The sequence below is a fragment of the Primulina tabacum genome, chromosome 17 (assembly GCF_025594145.1).
Source record: "Primulina tabacum isolate GXHZ01 chromosome 17, ASM2559414v2, whole genome shotgun sequence".
Classification (NCBI taxonomy): Eukaryota; Viridiplantae; Streptophyta; class Magnoliopsida; order Lamiales; family Gesneriaceae; genus Primulina; species Primulina tabacum.
The window spans coordinates 30,296,024-30,314,894 of record NC_134566.1 but is presented as its reverse complement, the minus strand read 5'-3'; the positions used below and the strand labels follow the sequence as shown (position 1 = coordinate 30,314,894).

Below are 18,871 nucleotides of genomic sequence, written 5' to 3'. Positions count from 1 at the left end.
ATAAAATTGGAGAGAGGAAAATGTAACTTCACAGTTTACAAATTAATCGAATGTTTTTGTTAAACCGACATGAAATTACATAATCGTCCTCACTTCACTCAACCTTAGACCACATCACACCGCCGACCAAAGAAAAAGTCCAATCCCTTCCTCCATCGACTATAGAGCAATTCTTTTGAGCACCTGCGGCCAGCCTCCACAGCTGCTGCGCCGCCGGACTTGTTTCGGTCTCCACTATACATTCAGGGCGAGGGATGTACAGGGATTTGGAGCTTGACATGTTTACAATATTCTGTGTATGATTAGTGGTGAGGGGCGGCAGTTCAACGGCGGAACGGCCTTACTGGAAACACACTTGTAATGCTGAATTTTTGTATTCCGTGGCTTAAACTTTAAAGCATTTTATTGGAATAATTGGGCCAAAGATTTCATCTTGATTCGAGTTTTTTGCTATGTTTATCAATTTATCTGTGATTTGGAATATCTCGCCATGTTCTCAACATCATTTAGTTTATATTGTCTCGATTAGTGTTTCTGGTTATTTCGGGGCTCGTGTACTGAGTGACTTGTGATTCACGCCGTTGAAATTTTTGTACTTGTGGAACTTTCGCTATGTCTGATTTCTTTTCTTTTGTATTTGGTTTCTCATAAATTGGTAATGAGCATGTTTTACTAAATATGATCTGCTACTAGGTTGAAGGATTGTGAAGTCCAACCATGTAATGTTTGGACTTTGGTTGATGAAACTTTCAATGTTTCTTCACGGCTGAATGGAAGCTGTACAACTTCTTTTCAAATTTGATGAAGTTCGTTGAATAGCTGTCAAAATAGTTCATTTTAATTGGCATTGTTTTATTTCATTTATAAATACTTCTTTTCCATCTAGGATTTGGATTAAGAAAGTTTTCATACAACACTTACTACCATTCTAGATGGCTTTTGGCTAAAAGCATGGAATACTAAATTTTGTCCGTTTTTAAATATGATGCAGACTTCTGGTGATTTGAAATTAGGAGAAATCTGTAATTTTAGCACGTGCCAGATTTCCTTTTATTGCAACTAGAAGAAGGCGGAACAGAAGAAAGATGGTGCTGTCAAACAAGAAGTTGAAGCAAAAGCTGCGAGCTGCTAAAGCTGAACTTATTGTGGAGTCAGAGGCTCAGAACAAAGATGCTGAAAAATTCAGAGCTTTGAATTGCGAACTTCCTGATTCTACAAAGATGATCTTTAATACAGAATCCCACAAGCCAACATTGTCAAAACGAGAAAAGAGAAGGCAAAAGGTACATGAAAACTCTGATGTTCTAAAGCATATAGAAGTCGTTGATGGCACAGATAGAGAGAAAGACGTTGAGCTGAAGTCAGACAACATGGAGGTGAAGATGAAGAAGAAGAGGAAGAGAGATGAAGATAAGGTGAAGAGGGATGTTGAGAACAATAAGGCAGAAAAGTTGAAGAAAAAGAAGAAATCTAAGAATAAGAAGAAATCTAAAAATAAGAAGAAACCTACGAAATCGGGAAACGATCCAGTCAAAGAGGATGGGTTTGAGAAGAGTAGGAATGAAGTAAGCAAAGTGCAACTCAAGGCAGAGGTGGATGAGTGCAATAAGAGGTATGTGGTTTCTCTGAATGGAAACTTCTATTCTATTCAAGAGTAAATAACTTGTCCAAATTAGTGTCAGTGTAGTCATTCTTGGGATTTTTCCAGTTATTATTGTTTGCTGTAAATGTTTAACTGGCAGGACATTATCTTTTTAGGCTTGACTGAATTTTGATTGTGCATTGTTTTAAATGTATCCTTTTTGGTATAACAACTTGAACAGTGGGATAATATCTATGCAGCCTAGGCTGAATATTACCTGTATAATTCTTTCCTGAAATTTATATACATGTGCTTGGTGAGTATACCTATATAACTTTTTTAGGTGTGCCATTTTGTTTGTATAAAGACTTTAACTAAAGGAACTTTAGGGATGAATAAAACATGCTTTCTTTCTATAAGTTGGTGTATCTAGTAACACAATTGATTTCCTATTAATTGAGAATTGAATTCTATGGAATGGCATTTGACTTATTGTTGGGGAAACTGGAAGGATTAAATGCTAAATATGTCTACCCTTGATGGCTGAGTGCTAGAGTGATAGAGCTTTATGTGGTCCTGCTGCAGGTTAAATTTTATGGAACAGTGGAAGGTAGTTTTATCTGGTGGGGATTGGTGCCACCTTTAATATTGCTCATACCCTTTGGAATTATATGAACGTGAGAATATGTTAAAAGGAAATTACAGTGTGGGCAAGTTGAGCTCAGATGGCTATTTGCCAGGGAAGTTTACTTATTAAATGCAACTATTGTTTTTAAGACCCATTTGTGTGCATATTTGACGATTTCTTGGGAATCTTATTGATGTATTTGTATATGCTCTAAAAGTGCATGAGTTGTGCACCTTGGTTCAAAGCCTGGTGAGGCAAAGTTCTTGTGTTTAGGTTCGAGACAAGACACAACCCTTTAACATACACAAGCTTTGTGTGAAGTGCACATCTTGATGTGCCTCAAAGGTTCAAGCACGAGTCTTACAAGTCATGGTCTCTATGTGATGTTATGGTTGCCATAATTTAGAATAAGACCTTAGCGCATCTTGTTTCGATAATCCGTGCACCTCACCTTGTACTTCATGCGGAAGATACCTTTGCGCATTATTGTTGCTTTGATAACTATGTTACAGACACTTAGATGCGTGTTTGATGATTTTGAGTGGCTCTGAATACTTCTAAGAGTTGCATTTTCTTCCATTTTCACTGTTTAACTTGTATTCCTACCTCAGACAAGATGTGGAGGTATCTGCAAAAGTATATGTTGGGGGCATTCCATACTACTCCACTGAAGATGATATTCGGAGTTACTTTGAAGGTTGTGGTACGATTATTAATGTTGATTGTATGTTATTTCCGGACACTGGGAAGTTCAGAGGGATTGCCATAATCACTTTCAAGGTTTGTTCTTTGACTGGCTGGACTATCATTTTTCATCTATTCTCAAATATATATGGTTCATGACTTCTTGTCCTTCCATGGAACGTGGACGTTGTCCCTGTGAAATTAATATCAAGCTAATGAATTGCAATATACATATTAAAAAGCAACTTAGAAAAGAATTTGAATAACGATCATCTCATTAACTTTTGATTTGAAATATTTTAATATCCTGCCCATTCTCAACCTCAATGTAAAGTTAATTTGCAGATGATTACGTTTACATTCTTGTTATTGTTTTGTTTGTGATTTGGTTGTAAAAAACTTTGAAAATTCATTCTTCAATCTTCAGAAATGATTTTCAAATAAGCGGAAAGTCTCATGTTGTTTGAGATGCTTTTATGTCGGACAAAAAAAATGTTGTTTGAGATGCTTTTATGTCGGACAAAACAATGTAACTGACTCATATACAGTTGAGAATGTTCGCTTCTGAAAATGCACAATAATAAGCTGGCCAAAGAAGAAAATAATTCTCTCTCTCTTCAAACTCATACAAACCATGGTAAGAGGTGGAGGTAGAGTAGAGCTTTGAACTACTATGGTAACTCTCAAATATCATGATGGTAGTTTTCAACCTTGTGTGGGTTGCAGGGAGACCAATGTGAGGGAGGGTTTTGCACCGAGGTATGGTGAAGCTATCCATTTTGAATTCATTGACAAATCAATGTGGGATAGAGCTCAATTGAACTTCAAGTAGAATTTAAATTACTTTGAATGTTCATTCTATAAATTTGTTCTTCAATCTTTGGAATAAGGATATCACATAAATATTTTTCACAAGAACTGACGTCTAAAAGAAATGAGCAAGTTTCTTATTGTTATTTCGGCATCAAATTTGACATGAAAATTTATCAGAGTTTTATCTTTTGTTCCTATTGCAGACTGAAGCAGCTGCTAAAAGAGCGTTGGCTCTTCATGGTTCGGATATGTAAGTCGCTTCTTTAATTCTAATGCTTGACTTTCATGAATTTTCATACTCAACTTTTTACCATCTTCCAGGGGAGGGCTATTTTTGACAATCCAGCCATTCAAATCATCTAAACACAGCCAATCGTCGAACTTTTCCCCTTCAGTTTTGGAGGGATACAACAGGATCTATATTGGTAATTTGTTGTGGGATATAACTGAGAATGATTTGAGGGAACTTTTCTCTGATTGTTCGGTCACCTCTATACGATTTGGTCAAGACAAGAATACAAAGGAGTTCAAGGGTTATGCCCATGTGGATTTTGCCGATAGTCTTTCCCTGCACATTGCTCTGAAATTAGATCAAGAATTTGTCTGCGGAAGACCTGTTAGAATAAGCTGTGCTGTACAGAGAAATGGAACTGCGAAAAACTCAACGTCCATGGCAAAAGATAGTAAAACTGACGATGGTGTAGTCAATATAGCCATTGAAAGTAACAATGATATCAGTGAAAGTAAAACTGATAGCATTGAAGTAAGTTCAGCCAGTTCAAAGATTAGGAGGCGGACATGTTACGAGTGTGGAGAACGCGGCCACCTCTCATCTGCTTGCCCGAAGAAGCAAGCCATGGCAAAAGAAAGTGAAACTGATGGTCATGAAGTCAGTCTCGTTACTGAATGTAACAATAATATTAGGGAAAGTAAAACAGATGACGTTGAAGTAAGTGCAGTGAGTTCAAAGATTAGGAGGCGGACATGTTATGAGTGTGGAGAACGCGGCCACCTCTCATCTTCTTGCCCGAAGAAGGCAGCAACTGAGTCGACGAATCCTGATGAAGTATGAATGTAGAATGGTCGAGAATTATTAGATTTCTTTGTCGTTTGAATTACACCTTGTTTTGTATTTTTTGCACGCCAGCTTATATCACCCCACTTGAGTTGGAAATTTACTGTTTTCGAATTTTTCTTGTTTCATTTTAGTATCCTTCTTTAATTACTGGAGGTGATGAAATTAAAATTCAGATTCATTGTGAATTACATATGAAGATAAATATCTAAAATCGATCAATATGCCAATCGATCGTGTAACGATAATTTATTCATTTTAAGGCAAATGAATTGTACTAAATATGTGTTAAAAAAAATTTGCGCTATATAAGATTACAAATTACTGTCTCATGATCTTAAAGTGGTTAATCAATTATTATTCATTATCACAAGAACACTATTATGATTTTGTTGAAAAATAATAGTTGATATATTTGAATGTTGAAACTAAGAGTTGTAAATATTGAAAATTAGTGTGTGATGATATATGTAATGATATATTTATTTTTGGATTATTTCCAAAGAAATTCTATAAATAGGTCTATCAATTTGTGAAGAAAAACACAATTAAGTAGCGAGAGAATTTTATAAAGTGTAGTTTGATATATTTTGTGAGTTTGAGATTTTTATTTTTTTAACGTAAATTTTTACTTTTAACAGATTTAATATTTTCGTAATGTTATCGGATCAAATTTGATCCCACCTTACGCCTTCGGCATAAATTGATGCCGACTCATCAGAATTTGTTAAATTGAGATGGAAAAAATATCAATTCAAAGTTTAAATAATGTTACTTGATCTATGCAAGGTTATAAATTTTATCTTTTTCATCCATTAAATAAATAATATTTAATTATTTGTCCAATTGCAAATAGTTATTTACCAATATCTGCTCATAATCAAGAAAATGATAAAATTAATAAACATTCGCAATTAAGAACATCTTGTCTTTGTAGCTAATCCCAAAACAAGTGTATGTCAAGTACTTCCGCCTTCAACAAATAGGACAGTTGGAATCAAACTTCAGGCATAAAACCATTGGAAACCAAGATATTGCCGATGAGTATAAAGAGCATACAATTCATATTGGGTCTTTGAGTTCAAATTCAACCATTTAGTTAAAATAATCAATTCAAATTTGGGGAAAAATATTGGATTCACAAGGTCAATAAGCAGCTAGTTGATGAACATAGAGCCCAAACAACAAATACAAATCACGCCCAACGGGTAAACTTCCTATGAAACTCGGTCTACAAATGGGCAAGCAAGATTACGAGTCTATGACAGCATAAAAGGTAAAAATATCACATGTTTCCACAATATTTCTCAAATATTTGATATTTATCTTTAAGCAGATTTTCAAGAATTCTTGACACGAGAGTACGTGAACTTTAACAAGGTAATATGTCGAAGAAATCGTATCAATTTACATTTTTCCTATCCAAAAATGATGGAACGATTTCTCCACTACAAACTTGCAACATCTCCACATTCCAAGTCATGCAAAAGTACATTTGGATGGCAAGATTTATCATCAGACAACCTAAGAGAATCTGCATTGCACATTGGACATCAGGATTCATATTGAAGCAGCATCAGGGAGAAAGTAAATTATTTGAAATAGCCAGATTATATCAGACGACCAATTGATTCATACCCAAGTCCATTTCAACTTAATGCTAATCACCTCATGTCTGCATCTAAATTTCCAAATGACACATCAAACTAAAAAAATTAATTGGTGCGAGATAATTTATCATACAGACCTTTGTACTCCGAACATTTTAACTTTGAACGAAATTACCAGGCTGTGAAACAGTTGGCATGGAAGTGTTGGAACAGGCGGCACCTGCAAAACTATTTGGTTATCATGGTTTAGAAAAGCAAGTTGTGAAGAACAATTGGCTGGTGGAGTCTACAAGGTATATCAAGTAAGACTGTACGAGAAACATCATCGGGTGCAACGTATGCCCAAGTCTTGATTTTCAATTTTTACTGAAATTCAATCCCTGAAACAGAATGGGAAGAGTATATTTAGGTCGTGTCATTTAATTCCCCACGTTATAGTAGCTAGGTTTTAGGGTGATGTTGAAACTAAATACACCATGTCAATGGAGACAACAAAAAAAACCATCAGTGACAGGCTTTTCTGGTCATGATCAATGAAAATCTGGGACAACCGTTCATATTCTAGTCTAGTGTAAATACTGCCAGCTTGCCTCAGGGACAAGGTAACTTGACAATGGTCTCAATTAACTTCAAATTTTCTCTCATCCATCGATATCACATAGCATTATTTTGGATTAACTGAACCATCAATCACCAAGCCAGAACGCACCATTCTTGCCAGCATCAGGTGGGACATCCTACACAAGAAACCAATATATTAGTCAGTCCTCGAAGATACTAGAAGAAAATAAGGGGATGCATAAATGATGCTAGCACAATGATGATCGTCAAGGAAGAAACAAAGGGTGAGAATCAAACTCGATAAAAAAGCCTAGAAACTAACGACCAACATGTTCAAGCCATCAAGTGTAACCTCCAACAATAAAACCAAGACTTCACTATCCATTGAGTATCTACTAAAAATCAAGAGAAGTTTTTGTCACGTGGATCCATGATGAAAGTTATCAACTACATCAATTTCCAATTCCAGTTTTTTCAATCAAGCGGCTAGAGTTATAACAATGACAAATGATTTATGACTACAATTTGCATCCATCCCTGTTCACGTGAAAATTTGACTACGTAAAACTAAACATAATCAAATAGCCTAAATCTTCCTATTTTATAGAAATTAAACAGTGATCCCTTTAATGAGGATCTCAGAAAGCATACATGCTATAGCTACATTTTTCCGCAAATACTGGAGTATGAATTTTCCAACAAAAACTTTAATGTATCGGGTTTCTGTCACCGCTCCTCAGTACCCAAGCAGAACCTTGAGTTATACACAATTCCGGCAAGACCTGTAAATCAAATCCAAAAACAAATGACAGAGAGATTAAATCAAACAGTAACACTTGGAGGAATTAAGAAAATACAGAAGCATTGATCACTCTGAATCTCAACAGTTGGCAGGTAGAAAACATGCTTAGAAAGTTAAGTTAGCTACAAAGGCTTCAGCATATTGTCATCAGCAAGATACAAGGTATTTTCTTTTCAGCAGTGAAAAAGTTGTAAAGGATTACAATAAAGGCAACTTCACAAATAAAGAAACCCAGAGACAGAGTTCAACAGTTGCCATGAAATATAAGGAGTCATGCCATTTTTATCTCTTTCCTTGACATATGTGCTAGCTCAGGTCAGCATAAAAAACCAAAAAAAAAAAAAAGAAATGAAAAAAATGAAGCTCTCTCTACATAGGAATAAACTCCGGGAACTCAAACATGAAATGAAACCAATTCCCATTTCCAGGGAAAGAGTTAGACATAAGGGCAGGGGAGAGGGAGTATAATCTTAAACCTGGATATACAATCATCATTGCCATTATCTCAAGGTCATCAATTATATTAAACCTATACCGACCTTTTGATACTCGATTTGCGTTATATCCCTCTTAAGTTCCATCTTGGCAGCCTCAAGTATAGAAGCCTTTTTAAGCTTAGCATTTGGCCCTTCCGCAACAAAAAGATTAATGACAACTTTCCTACAAAGGCGACAATCACGTTATTTGAACACATGCAAGGACATTTTTCAATAAAAACAAGTTGAATGTTCCTTAATAGAAAAAGGTCAAATCCAAATGGAACCTGAATGGGTCATACTGTGGATGATCTGGTGATGATTTTGGAACGCAAACGCCATGAATATTAACGGCTACTTGATTAATGATTTCCTGAAGCTCGGTAGGAAAAGAATCGATGCTATTCGCTGCAGCTACAGCCTCTTTAGCAAATCCCTTTGAGCGCGCAGACTCAGACACTGCCATGTCCCGTAACCGTTGGCTAATTTGTTGAAAACTGTCATGAAATAGCATAAATTACAAGTAATTTACCTAGCAAAATCAAAATGAAATTCCTCAAGAAAACTCTCATCCTAGATCGATGTAAAGCATAGAAGCTCAAAAAAAGTCAGGTTAACTCAAAAGTAAGCAAGAGCCAAATAACTTGATTCGAGACTTCTAGTCCACCAACATTTCCCCCAATGCTCAGTCAAGCAATTAATGAAGAAAAAGACTACATACAAGTCCTCAGTCTGAGAACAAACAAAATAGTGTCTCGAACTTCCATTCAATTTGCTCCACCAACTCTACAGTTAACATCATTTCCATTTGTGCGTACATTTTAGAAGGTAGAAGGCAAAGAAAAAAAGAAATATTGACTCAAAGCATATACTATGTCGCTTCAATCACATTAATCCACCCACTTACAGATAAATAGCATCTGTATCACACAGGGAACAAGAAGTTACTACCTGGAAGATGGCATTCACACTCACAAGTATAATTAACAGCTTGAGAGAAATAATTTGTATAATAGAGTTACTCACCTGCAAACTTTGACACTTTTAAACAGTTTTTGAAGTGCTTTTGCAATAGCCTCTCGAGCTTCTTCGGACATTTGGATCCTTGAGTTTGCTCCAATTGGGGTCCTTGTACCTACTTTATCGGAACCTTTTGCGATCGAATTGTTTGTGGTGTTAGATTTTGAAGAAGCCATCATAGCAGGTCCACTTTTTCCTCCAAAAAGAAGACCATTGATTTTATTTTCTAAGCAATCCCACTCTTCTTGTTGTTTTTTTACAACAGAGGAATTGAGTTTCATGAAACTAACATCTGGGAGCTCTTTCAGTTTCCAATCACTAAAGGCAGGTCTCTCAACAGCCAACACATTCAGGACATCTTTCATTGCTTTAGCAAGTTGAGGTCGTCGAGGTAATTGGGAGCTGTTAATGAGAGGATTCTTGGTAAATAAAAGAAGAACATAATCCCTGGCTAAAACTTCTATGCCTTGATCGGTTCCATACACCAAAGAACTTTTCGGAACCCAAAGTCCCTGAACTAATCGGGCATATTCCTGCAAGACTACCAAAATTTCTTCTATGGATTCATCCAAAGCCAGGTGCTTCAGAGCATCAAATCGATGAACTGGAGGCCCCTGTTCCAGCAATTTCACGAATCAATTGGAAGAAATATTTTAACCGTCGTCAGAGCTCCTTCAAATACCAGAGCTAAAAGAAGACATGACGGGTAGATAGATGTAAAGAAATTGTTGGCGATGGTGAAGGCAAGCAAGACCTAGAGTGCCCCAATAAAAAACCAAGCACCAGAGGTAGGGAGGGAGAACAGAAATCTAAAAGTTAAAGGACATCACCATTCACTTAAATGTCTATATCAACCCTTCCCAGAAAAGATTACGCCATGTCAGATAGTAATGCTTCACTTGCAAAAAGTAAACATAAAAAATAAAAAAATAAAAAATTGCCCACCTAATTTACAGAAAGCCAAGCAAAGTGGGCGTGAAAAGATAAGGACATGTAAACTCTTGACAAATACAATAAATCGCAGAAATATTTGGTGAACACAGAACTTTGGAACAACAAAAGCGGTAACAGACCTCAAGAAGCCAAGTTTTAAACCGTTCTTTTAGCGGTAGAGTCAGCAACACCCTAAAACAACATCCAAAAATAAGTTGACCATCTAAATCCCAACACGAGGAATCACATAACAGTGATTAATATTTAGAAACAAAAAACAAAAAAAAAAGAGTGTGCACACATGAATGCAAAAAATTAAAAACTTGGGAAAAAATTATACATGCAACCATTTCTATGCCCGCATTCTGTTAATAATGGAGCGGAGCAAAATAGGAAATGACTCCAAAGATGGGCTAGGATTACATCTGAAGATGTGCTTCAATCAATAAGGGGATTTAAGATAATATGTATCCATATCAGCAAACATGAAATGAAAACATGCAGAATCAAAGCAACACGTCTAGGGAGCTTACGAGTTAGAGAGAACAAAATATTCTTATTAATTAATATTATCACAAACTAAAGATCCATCCCTCCATTTATAAAGATAATCGACCGAGCTTAGAAAAGCTTTCCAAGACAATTAGAATAATGTCTGAGTCCGACCAATTTAACATTACATATTGTATTTCCTAAAATAAATCTACGATAGCGAAAGTCAAAATCAGATATACAAGGGTGCTTTTACTACCCTTTGAGCACAAAAAGAGATTAGAACAAAATTTTGAATTCTCTCATCAGCATAAACAGAGACAATCAAACAAGCTCGTCTTTCATTGAAAAGACAACAAGGCGGTGTGAACGGATACCTTCTTGAAGGACCGCTGATCTGACCATTGTCATTAGAAGTGCTGCTGGGATACAAGCTACTCAGATAATCATACCTTCATATTTAAACAAATAAAAAGAGATAAATGTGAAAATATACATACAATGAACAATATGGAAATAAGCAGTGGCGGCATTCAATAACATACGAGCTCACGGAAAAATGAATAGGTGAAACTTCCTGAGCCACCATTTTGTGCGAGTATCTTGATGCCATGTCACTTCTTGCACCATGGTATGTGAGAGGAATCCAATCCTGAAAAAGTAGCAAAAGAGTAAGAAACACTTGAAATCCAATTAAAAGAAATGGTAATCAACTCTACTGGATTAAATCTTGGAAAAGAGATTTTTTTTTTTGGAGGAATGGAAAAGAGATGTTTCTTAACCACATAAATGGGATAAAAATAGCACTGAAAAATAGGTATCTCCACGTCAACAAAAAGTAAACGTTATACAATGTCTGCAGACCGTTGGACTTCTTCCACTTCACTTTGAAGCAGAAATTGACTGTATGATCCTAAAACGTTAAAAAACTCTCTAAAACCCGCGCTAAATAGACTTGAGAGCCCGTTTTTCAAATAGTTGGATCATCATGCAAAATCCTATGTGCAGTCTTTCTTTCATCTTACATACAATAGCTTCAGCAGTAAGTTGCAAAAGCTCTATGAATTTGATTTTCCTGACACATTAGTATCGGAAAAAGTTCTTTACAGCTACTCAAGCAACTTAAAAAGCCTACCGCACAGATAATATTGTGAATAGTCAAAAAGTATCAAACATATAAACATGCTCCTTAAGAAAGTAGATAGACTGCCACAACCAAGGGCTTTTGGTATTTATTAGAAGGATGACTCCTTGACAGAACCCTCCACAAAACACCAATAACCTTCTTCCACAAAAAGAAAACTGCAAATACATTTTGAGCCTGACTTTAAGTAGATTCATAGATGAGAGCATGATTTGCAGCCATTTAGTGGTTAATGTTATAGTGAGTTTCTTTGTTTTTGTGTAGTAACATACTGGTATTGACAGCACGTAATCCTCATTTTCAAACAATAATCAAGAACGATAGAGTCTAAAAAACGTATTAGATTTCAAATGTTACACTATTAGGGATGAAATTAATAGATGGCATTAAGAAAATCCGGAGAGCCAAGGTATGCATACTTCTCCGCTATCCTTTTCCTGCCCTGAAGGTTTGATCTGCAAGGAAGTAGGGTCTTGATGTAAAAATTGAATCTTCCATAGATAAAATACATAATTGTATATTACAAGACATCAGAACTGAAATTGCTTTGCCATCCACTTAACTAAGAGGAGGACATTTTTGATACACATTTCTTATGCCCATGTACCCACCTGTTTAAGATGGCTTTATATTCCAGTCCTAGTTGACAATCAAGAGATGATGTATGCCGAGATATAAGACAGTATCATAACTAACTCAACCACTTGTTTAGTATGCCTAGACATATAAACCAGTAAAAAAGAGGTGTGATAAAGAAATATCATATTGGTTGAAGATGGTAAAAGAGACAACTAACCAATTGTTTTGATGCACCCGAAATATTTCCCTCCTTGGTCTCTTCTGCCTTCACTGTATCTTCCACTCTGGTATCAACCTTCCTTTTGGACTCCCTAGAATCAAGATGCTCCATAGAAGGTCGAAGTTGTACCACTGCATGGATAGGATTCAAGTGTAACTGCATGATAAACAACAGATTCTGATTGTCCATCCGCATTCAAAATGGGAAATAGAAAGATTCTATGAGCTACAAAAGCATGCCTTGTTTCCGGTAAGAACCCCGACAGCATAACCACTTGTGTGAGGTGGCTTCCATGATGAAGCAAGAGTCTACATAAGGAACAAATAAAAGCACATAACGCAAAACTTTTACACCCTAAAAGAAAAACGAGCTGATAAAAAATTTGAAGTAAAAGAAGTCTGTATCAATGTTCATTGATACAAGAACAATTCGTGTTAGGTTATGACTGTCATCAATTCTATTAACTGACAACAGATGCCAAAATGCCTTCTTACTATAATTTAAACATAAATTTGATAGTTGATAGAGTTCATGTCACCAAACTTTTATAGAAACAAGTATGGTGCATTTACCTTATCTCCATCGATTAACTATATGAAACATACATATGTAAAAATAAAAGAATAAAACAAACCTGTTTTTTCATCAAAACTGTAGAACCAGCATCTCTATCATAATTTTTGGATTCAAAATCAATAGCCAAATCAACCTCTACTTCGTTGCTTCCAGGTTTCACCCTCACCTGAAAAATCATCACCAAATCTCACAATATGCAAAGTTCTCCACTTAGCCTAAGGCATATTTTCTTTTAGCACAAAACAGTTGCCAGATCAAACTTGTTAACGAAATATTAACGAGCAAATGGAAACTATGAATACCTCTTCACATCTTTCTTCCATTTCATACGGCCGCCACAAAGGTCTGAGCGGATATTGCAACACATACAACTGAATAGCAAAAAAGGAAGGAAAAAAAAAAGTAAATGTTCCATTATCTCGTGCTCCATGATCATACATTATTCACCTCGCAAAATTCCTAGAGAAGATTTAAAATTAAAACCCACTAATACCCGAGTATTAGGATCCAGAGAAGAAGTTAGATACACATCAATTTCTCGAACAACTTCGTCTTCGGCTTCCCCATCTTCAGTTTCCATTAAATCTTCAGTCTCTTCTTTCTTCATTCCGTTTTCAACTATCCCCCCACGCTTCAATTCAATGTCCATTTCAACAACATCGTTTGTAAATTCGGGTTTGATTCCAAGTTCCTCTTTTTTGGGTAAGGGAATGGAATCCGATTCCTTTCGCATAATTTCAGCAGAGTCAGACGACGGTACTGGCAGCTGTTGAGATGGCTCGATTTTGGCCCTGGGCTTGAATTTGGAGCCCTTGGGATTGAAGCGTGCGGATCGAACGGGGGCCTGCGCCGGGCCGCCCAACAGCTCGTCCAGGTCCATATCAAGGTCCGCCATCTATCCTCACCTTCCCTGATTCTGAAGTGAAATCGAATATCAAAGAAGACAACAGGGTTTAGGGTTTCAAACAATTGAGTTCTATGCTTAAATGGGAGGAATTAGTGGAAAGAGAGTCTGTTTTGTTTTTTTTTTAAAAAAAATCCATAATGAAAATTATTTTTATGCTCAGTGTTTTAAGTTTAAAATCTGTGAAACACACGATTAAACGCACTCTTTTGCCAAAAACCAGCAAAACCCTATTCCGAACTCTAAACCATTCGTTCCTGGAAAAAGGTCTCCGTCGACTCTTCAAAATCTCAACCGAAGGAATGGCAGACGAAAATGTGGTAATTTTCGCGTTTATTTCGATATGTTTCTTCTGAATTTTAGTCGTATTTTTTAGTTATGTTTGCTGCGTGTGTGTGCGTAATCGACCATGGTTTTCCACCATGGTCGACCATACAAAGTATACGTTGTTTGTGGTCGACCATACAAAGTAATGATTTTATGGTCGACCATGTTTTATTTGGTGGACTACGTTTTATGGTCGACCATAAGACGAAGTCGACCATAAAACATGGTCGACCTTATTTGTTTGTATGGTCGACCAAATGTGGTTTTATGGTCGACCACAAAATTTTTCCTAACCTTACTAATAATTTTTTTTTGTCACAGGTCTATTTGCCGAGAAAACTAGGCAGGGATGCCATTTTCCGATGTAAGTTGACAATTCAGTCGAGATATAACGAGATTTCTGAGAAGATTCATTTTTATTTGAACAACGAGAAGAGAACCCATTTTTTCGAGCATTCGCCTTTTGGTAATTTAGTTAGGTATTATAGAGATTTTAAAATTTCCAGCCAAATTCTATGGTATTTAATGAGTAACCAGATACTTGATAGTAGTAGTGATGATTTGTGGATGGTGGTGCGCAGAAAGCCTGTTAGATTTTCTTTGTTAGAGTATTGTTTAATAACGGGTCTCGATTGCGCTATAGAGCCCGAAGATTTACCAGATAGAGGTGTATTTGGCACCACACACTTTCCCGGTAAGACTGATATTGTTTTGGGTGATTTGGAGGGAAAAATTATTGTCCAAGAGCATAACGAGACTGGTCTAGACATGGAGAAGATAAAGATGGCTAGTCTATACTTTTGTTGTGCCGTATTTGGTGAGGCGACGAGGAAAAAGACAATGAAGATCGACCCTAAATACTTGAGGCTCGTAGATGATTTGGATAGGTTCAACCATTATCCCTGGGGTAGAGTAGCCTATCGGGATGCGGTCCGATGTCTGAAGAAGGATCTTTTAGGACGATATAATTACCTCGCCGAGGCACAGGGCCGGAAAGAAGTTGAGGGCAGCTTCCTTGTCGGTGGTTTTGTTCTCCCTCTGCAGGTATATTATTTTTTGAATGTTATAGTGGATTTGTTATCTCTATTTATACCAGTAACACTGTTTGAAATTTATGTTACAGATCTTCGCTTATGAATGTTATCCGAGCGTGGCACAGAAGTTAGCAAGGAGAAGAGATGTGAACGGTTTGATGTTGCCCAGGATGTTTCAGTGGGTGACTAAGACGTGGGCGTCAAACCGTGCCCCAACTGGTGTTGAAATCGCTGCAGCCTTCGGTGATTGTCCTATATATGTAAGTAATATGAATTGATTTAGTAAAATAACCGTGGACATTAATTTTAATTAATTTGATCTTTTATTAATTATATGCAGGATTGTCTGGGATTTTTGACTCCTACTCCTGAGGAGCTAGTTGCACCGTATTATACGACCGAGCATTTTGTTGATTCTGCGCCTGATGCGGTGATCACTTGGGTACTCGAGCTCTGGAGGCAGGGTCAGACAGTCATATGTAGCGAGCACCCTGTGGAGTCTCCCTCAGTCCAGCCCACGCATTCTGCACATTCACCTCCCTCTGACCAGCCCACGCATTTTGGACATTCACCTCCCTCTGTCCAGCACACGCCTCCTGCACATGCATCTCCTGACGTTTCTGGCATCCGTCCTGGTGAGCTCGATAGATCCAGCTCTAGGACCAGTTCTCCTATGCGTACGGGTCCTAGAGTCCACTTTGGACTCAATCCCTCCCGCCGCCCATCACCCTTGGAGCATCGTTTCGAGCGGCGATTGACTGCGTTGGAGGATTCCGTTACGTCCATGCATGTGAAGATTGCAGAAGAATTTATTGAGACCAGAGCGTTTATGAGGAGTATAAATCAAGCTCTAGTTGACTTGAAATCGAGTTTGACTGAACAGATTAGAGCTGGTTTTGCTGAGATGAGGTCTAACATGCCAGTGCGGGAGGACAGAGATTATAGCATAGTCTATAGCAGAGGGCGGAAGAGGAAAGCATCTGAGGCAGATTTTGGTGAGTTAATTTTATTTATTATATTTATGTTTATGTAGTATAATGATTTAGTACAATTCTCATAATTATTTTAATTTTTTTGATGTGCGCTTTTAGGTGTGGATGATAATCTGGCTAGGAAAATTGCGAGTACTAGCCAAACACTAAATATATTTGAGCCTAACCTTCCGGTGATTATAGAGGAGTCCTCAGAAGGTGAGTAATGCACTTTTTTGATTTGATATTGTATATTAAACAACAAAGTCTTTATTTTTAGATATTCAAGTGACTCCGGTTCCGCGTAAGTCAGGTGGTGAGGCGACCACGTCTAGAGGTTATTACAGTAAACCTTGTCTATTCATATTTGCATTAAAGTTGTTATTATTTTAATTTGTTGAATGTACGCTGTTAGGTGTGACTGATATTTTGGGTAGGGAAATTGGCAGTGGTAGCCAATCCCAACAGATATTTGAGCCTAACCTTCAAGCCATTCCAGAGGAGTCCGCAGGAGGTGAGGTAATGCACATTTTTTATATTTATATTTATTTATAGTATATTAAACAATATATTTTATGTTTTTAGATATTCAAGTGACTCCACATGCGCGTATGTCAGGAGGCGGGGCGACCACGTCGAGAGGTTATTAAACTATACCTTGTTTATTGTTCATATTTGCATTAAAGTTGTTAGAATTGATCATTTTATAGATGCCGGTGTGAGGCCACTTGCGGAGACCGTGACACTGAAGGTAAACAACTCGCTTGCGCGAGTTAGGGCCTCGATGCTCGACCGTTCGCCCAGTAGGATTTGAGGTTTTTATGCCGAATATGAGAAGTCGTTCTACGGGCCCATGGCTATCGTAAACTCGCGTGTCACTTTCCTTGTAAGCTTTTAAATAAATCTTTTATAAAGTTTAAATTTGTAGAGAACTTCTTTTAAAACTTTGAAAACCTTTTGTTATGTTGAATTCAGCACATCGGCGAAGCTCTCCGTGGATTGCTTGAGATGCAGATCCGACATCCTGAAGTGATGTCGACAGATGATTCGTTGATGGACAGAGATTTTTACTCTGCGATATCAGTTTTGGCCGAAGCTAAAGATATCGATTTCAACAAATCTGGCACCGATTGTGAGCAAAGTCAAAGGTAGTGATCCAGAATGGCCGTGTCTCTCGTGGGAAAAGGCGCGAAGAATTCTCATCCCTGTCTACACAGATGGGCGCTGGTTTTTGCTAAAACTCGTGACAGGGGTGAATAAGTGCATTATATATGACTTGCAGCGAAGGCACGATCCCAAATTCAAAGATCTGAATGAAGACATAGAGCCTATACTTATAAACGCTGCTCATCTGCTATCCATTGTTGGGAACAACCCACACCCCGAGAGGCCATGGAATATAAAACTACATGATGAATTCCGTGCCAAGATTATACAGTACGTTGTCAACTTTCTATTTAAAATATAATAACTTCATTATTCTTTTTTTTAATGTTAACAATAAATATTAACTTCTCATTTTTTTTTCACAGCGAAGATTCAGGAGCGTTTGTGTTAGCTGTTGCCGGATACTCTTTGTCCAGGAGTGCGCAAGTAGTACTAACTTTAGATGATAGATTAGTATCTGAGTTTAGATACTTTTTAGCTTGTAATATGTTCCTTAATGATTGGTGATTATTGTGATGTATCGGACAATTTTATGTCATTATTGGAACATGGTTTTCTTATGTAATTTTTGGTGTTATTTTGTTGGTCGACCACTCTCGTTTTTGGTTGACAAAAATTGTCTGATCGACCACAAAATTCTGTTAGTCGACCAAAAACGAGTTTGGTCGACCAACGAGTAATGGTCGACCTTTACCTTTTATGGTCGACCATTATATTGTGTTGGTCGACCACCACTGTTCTTTTGGTCGACCATTGTTATTTAGTTTTAGGGTTTAGGATTTCAAGGGTTTAGGGTTTTTTAGGGTTTATGGTTTTTCATCTCAATCTCAGTATTTTGCCACGATCTAAAAAACATGATTATGTTATATGTTTCAAGTTAAATTTGAATCATGGAATCGACAAATTTATTTATATTTTTTAAAAAATATAAATCGTAATTTCAAGATTATGTTATATATTTTAATTTACATATGAATCAATTCATCACAATCTCAGTATTTGGCACGATCTAAAAAACAGGATTATGTTATATGTTTCAAGTTAAATTTGAATCATGGAATTGAACTATTTTTTTATATTTTTTAAAAATATAAATCATAATTTCAAGATTATGTTAATATTTTAATTTACATATGAATCAATTCATCATAATCTCAGTATTTGGCACGATCTAAAAAACAGGATTATGTTATATGTTTCAAGTTAAATTTGAATCATGGAATCGAACTATTTTTTTATATTTTTTAAAAAATATAAATCGTAATTTCAAGAT

General features: G+C 36.7%; 3 protein-coding genes and 1 long non-coding RNA gene across 25 annotated transcripts; 3 read left to right on the top strand and 1 right to left on the bottom strand.

Annotated features, from left to right (window-relative positions):
* The first annotated feature begins 98 nt into the window (after positions 1-98).
* LOC142531164 (phragmoplastin interacting protein 1) lies at positions 99-4,968 on the top strand. Its single transcript, XM_075637228.1, has 5 exons — positions 99-357; positions 992-1,612; positions 2,822-2,990; positions 3,911-3,957; positions 4,029-4,968. Exons 2-5 carry the CDS (start codon positions 1,086-1,088, stop codon positions 4,777-4,779), a joined length of 1,494 nt encoding a protein of 497 aa, XP_075493343.1. The 5' UTR covers positions 99-357; positions 992-1,085; the 3' UTR covers positions 4,780-4,968.
* Positions 4,969-6,081: 1,113 nt separating this feature from the next.
* Positions 6,082-14,180, bottom strand: LOC142531738 (uncharacterized). 22 transcript variants are annotated; one of them, XM_075637975.1, is made up of 17 exons: positions 13,689-14,180; positions 13,498-13,566; positions 13,254-13,361; positions 12,859-12,927; positions 12,617-12,775; positions 12,240-12,275; positions 11,222-11,328; positions 11,054-11,128; positions 10,325-10,376; positions 9,258-9,865; positions 8,519-8,728; positions 8,295-8,415; positions 7,605-7,735; positions 7,276-7,490; positions 7,102-7,129; positions 6,707-6,772; positions 6,082-6,612 (listed from the first exon to the last, which is right to left on the bottom strand). In XM_075637975.1, exons 1-13 carry the CDS (start codon positions 14,088-14,090, stop codon positions 7,661-7,663), a joined length of 2,091 nt encoding a protein of 696 aa, XP_075494090.1. In that variant the 5' UTR covers positions 14,091-14,180; the 3' UTR covers positions 6,082-6,612; positions 6,707-6,772; positions 7,102-7,129; positions 7,276-7,490; positions 7,605-7,660. The 22 variants fall into 22 exon arrangements, with proteins under 22 accessions (XP_075494090.1, XP_075494085.1, XP_075494093.1 ...); XM_075637970.1 differs by having other exon boundaries at positions 6,082-6,772; XM_075637978.1 differs by lacking the exon at positions 6,707-6,772.
* A 275-nt stretch (positions 14,181-14,455) lies between these two features.
* On the top strand, positions 14,456-17,153 carry LOC142530684 (uncharacterized). Its single transcript, XM_075636499.1, has 7 exons — positions 14,456-15,470; positions 15,550-15,720; positions 15,801-16,455; positions 16,552-16,650; positions 16,712-16,808; positions 16,869-16,950; positions 17,142-17,153. Exons 1-7 carry the CDS (start codon positions 14,478-14,480, stop codon positions 17,151-17,153), a joined length of 2,109 nt encoding a protein of 702 aa, XP_075492614.1. The 5' UTR covers positions 14,456-14,477.
* Positions 17,154-17,176: 23 nt separating this feature from the next.
* On the top strand, positions 17,177-18,135 carry LOC142531841 (uncharacterized). Its single transcript, XR_012816386.1, has 3 exons — positions 17,177-17,317; positions 17,407-17,868; positions 17,964-18,135. It is a non-coding gene; the product is annotated as an uncharacterized LOC142531841 (long non-coding RNA).
* The last annotated feature ends 736 nt before the right edge of the window (positions 18,136-18,871 follow it).

Excerpts from the sequence above, each read along its gene's own strand:
- LOC142531164 (XM_075637228.1), top strand. The coding sequence starts at position 1,086 with ATGGTGCTGTCAAACAAGAAGTTGAAGCAAAAGCTGCGAGCTGCTAAA. Across the intron at positions 1,613-2,821 it reads GTGGATGAGTGCAATAAGAG|ACAAGATGTGGAGGTATCTG; the intron begins GTATGTGGTTTC and ends TTCCTACCTCAG. Across the intron at positions 2,991-3,910 it reads TTGCCATAATCACTTTCAAG|ACTGAAGCAGCTGCTAAAAG; the intron begins GTTTGTTCTTTG and ends TTCCTATTGCAG.
- LOC142530684 (XM_075636499.1), top strand. The coding sequence starts at position 14,478 with ATGTTTGCTGCGTGTGTGTGCGTAATCGACCATGGTTTTCCACCATGG. Across the intron at positions 16,651-16,711 it reads TATAGAGGAGTCCTCAGAAG|ATATTCAAGTGACTCCGGTT; the intron begins GTGAGTAATGCA and ends CTTTATTTTTAG. Across the intron at positions 16,809-16,868 it reads CTATTCATATTTGCATTAAA|GGAAATTGGCAGTGGTAGCC; the intron begins GTTGTTATTATT and ends TATTTTGGGTAG.
- LOC142531738 (XM_075637964.1), bottom strand. The coding sequence starts at position 14,090 with ATGGCGGACCTTGATATGGACCTGGACGAGCTGTTGGGCGGCCCGGCG. Across the intron at positions 13,362-13,497 it reads TGGAAGAAAGATGTGAAGAG|GTGAGGGTGAAACCTGGAAG; the intron begins GTATTCATAGTT and ends ATGATTTTTCAG. Across the intron at positions 9,866-10,324 it reads TTAAAACTTGGCTTCTTGAG|GGGCCTCCAGTTCATCGATT; the intron begins GTCTGTTACCGC and ends TTGCTGGAACAG.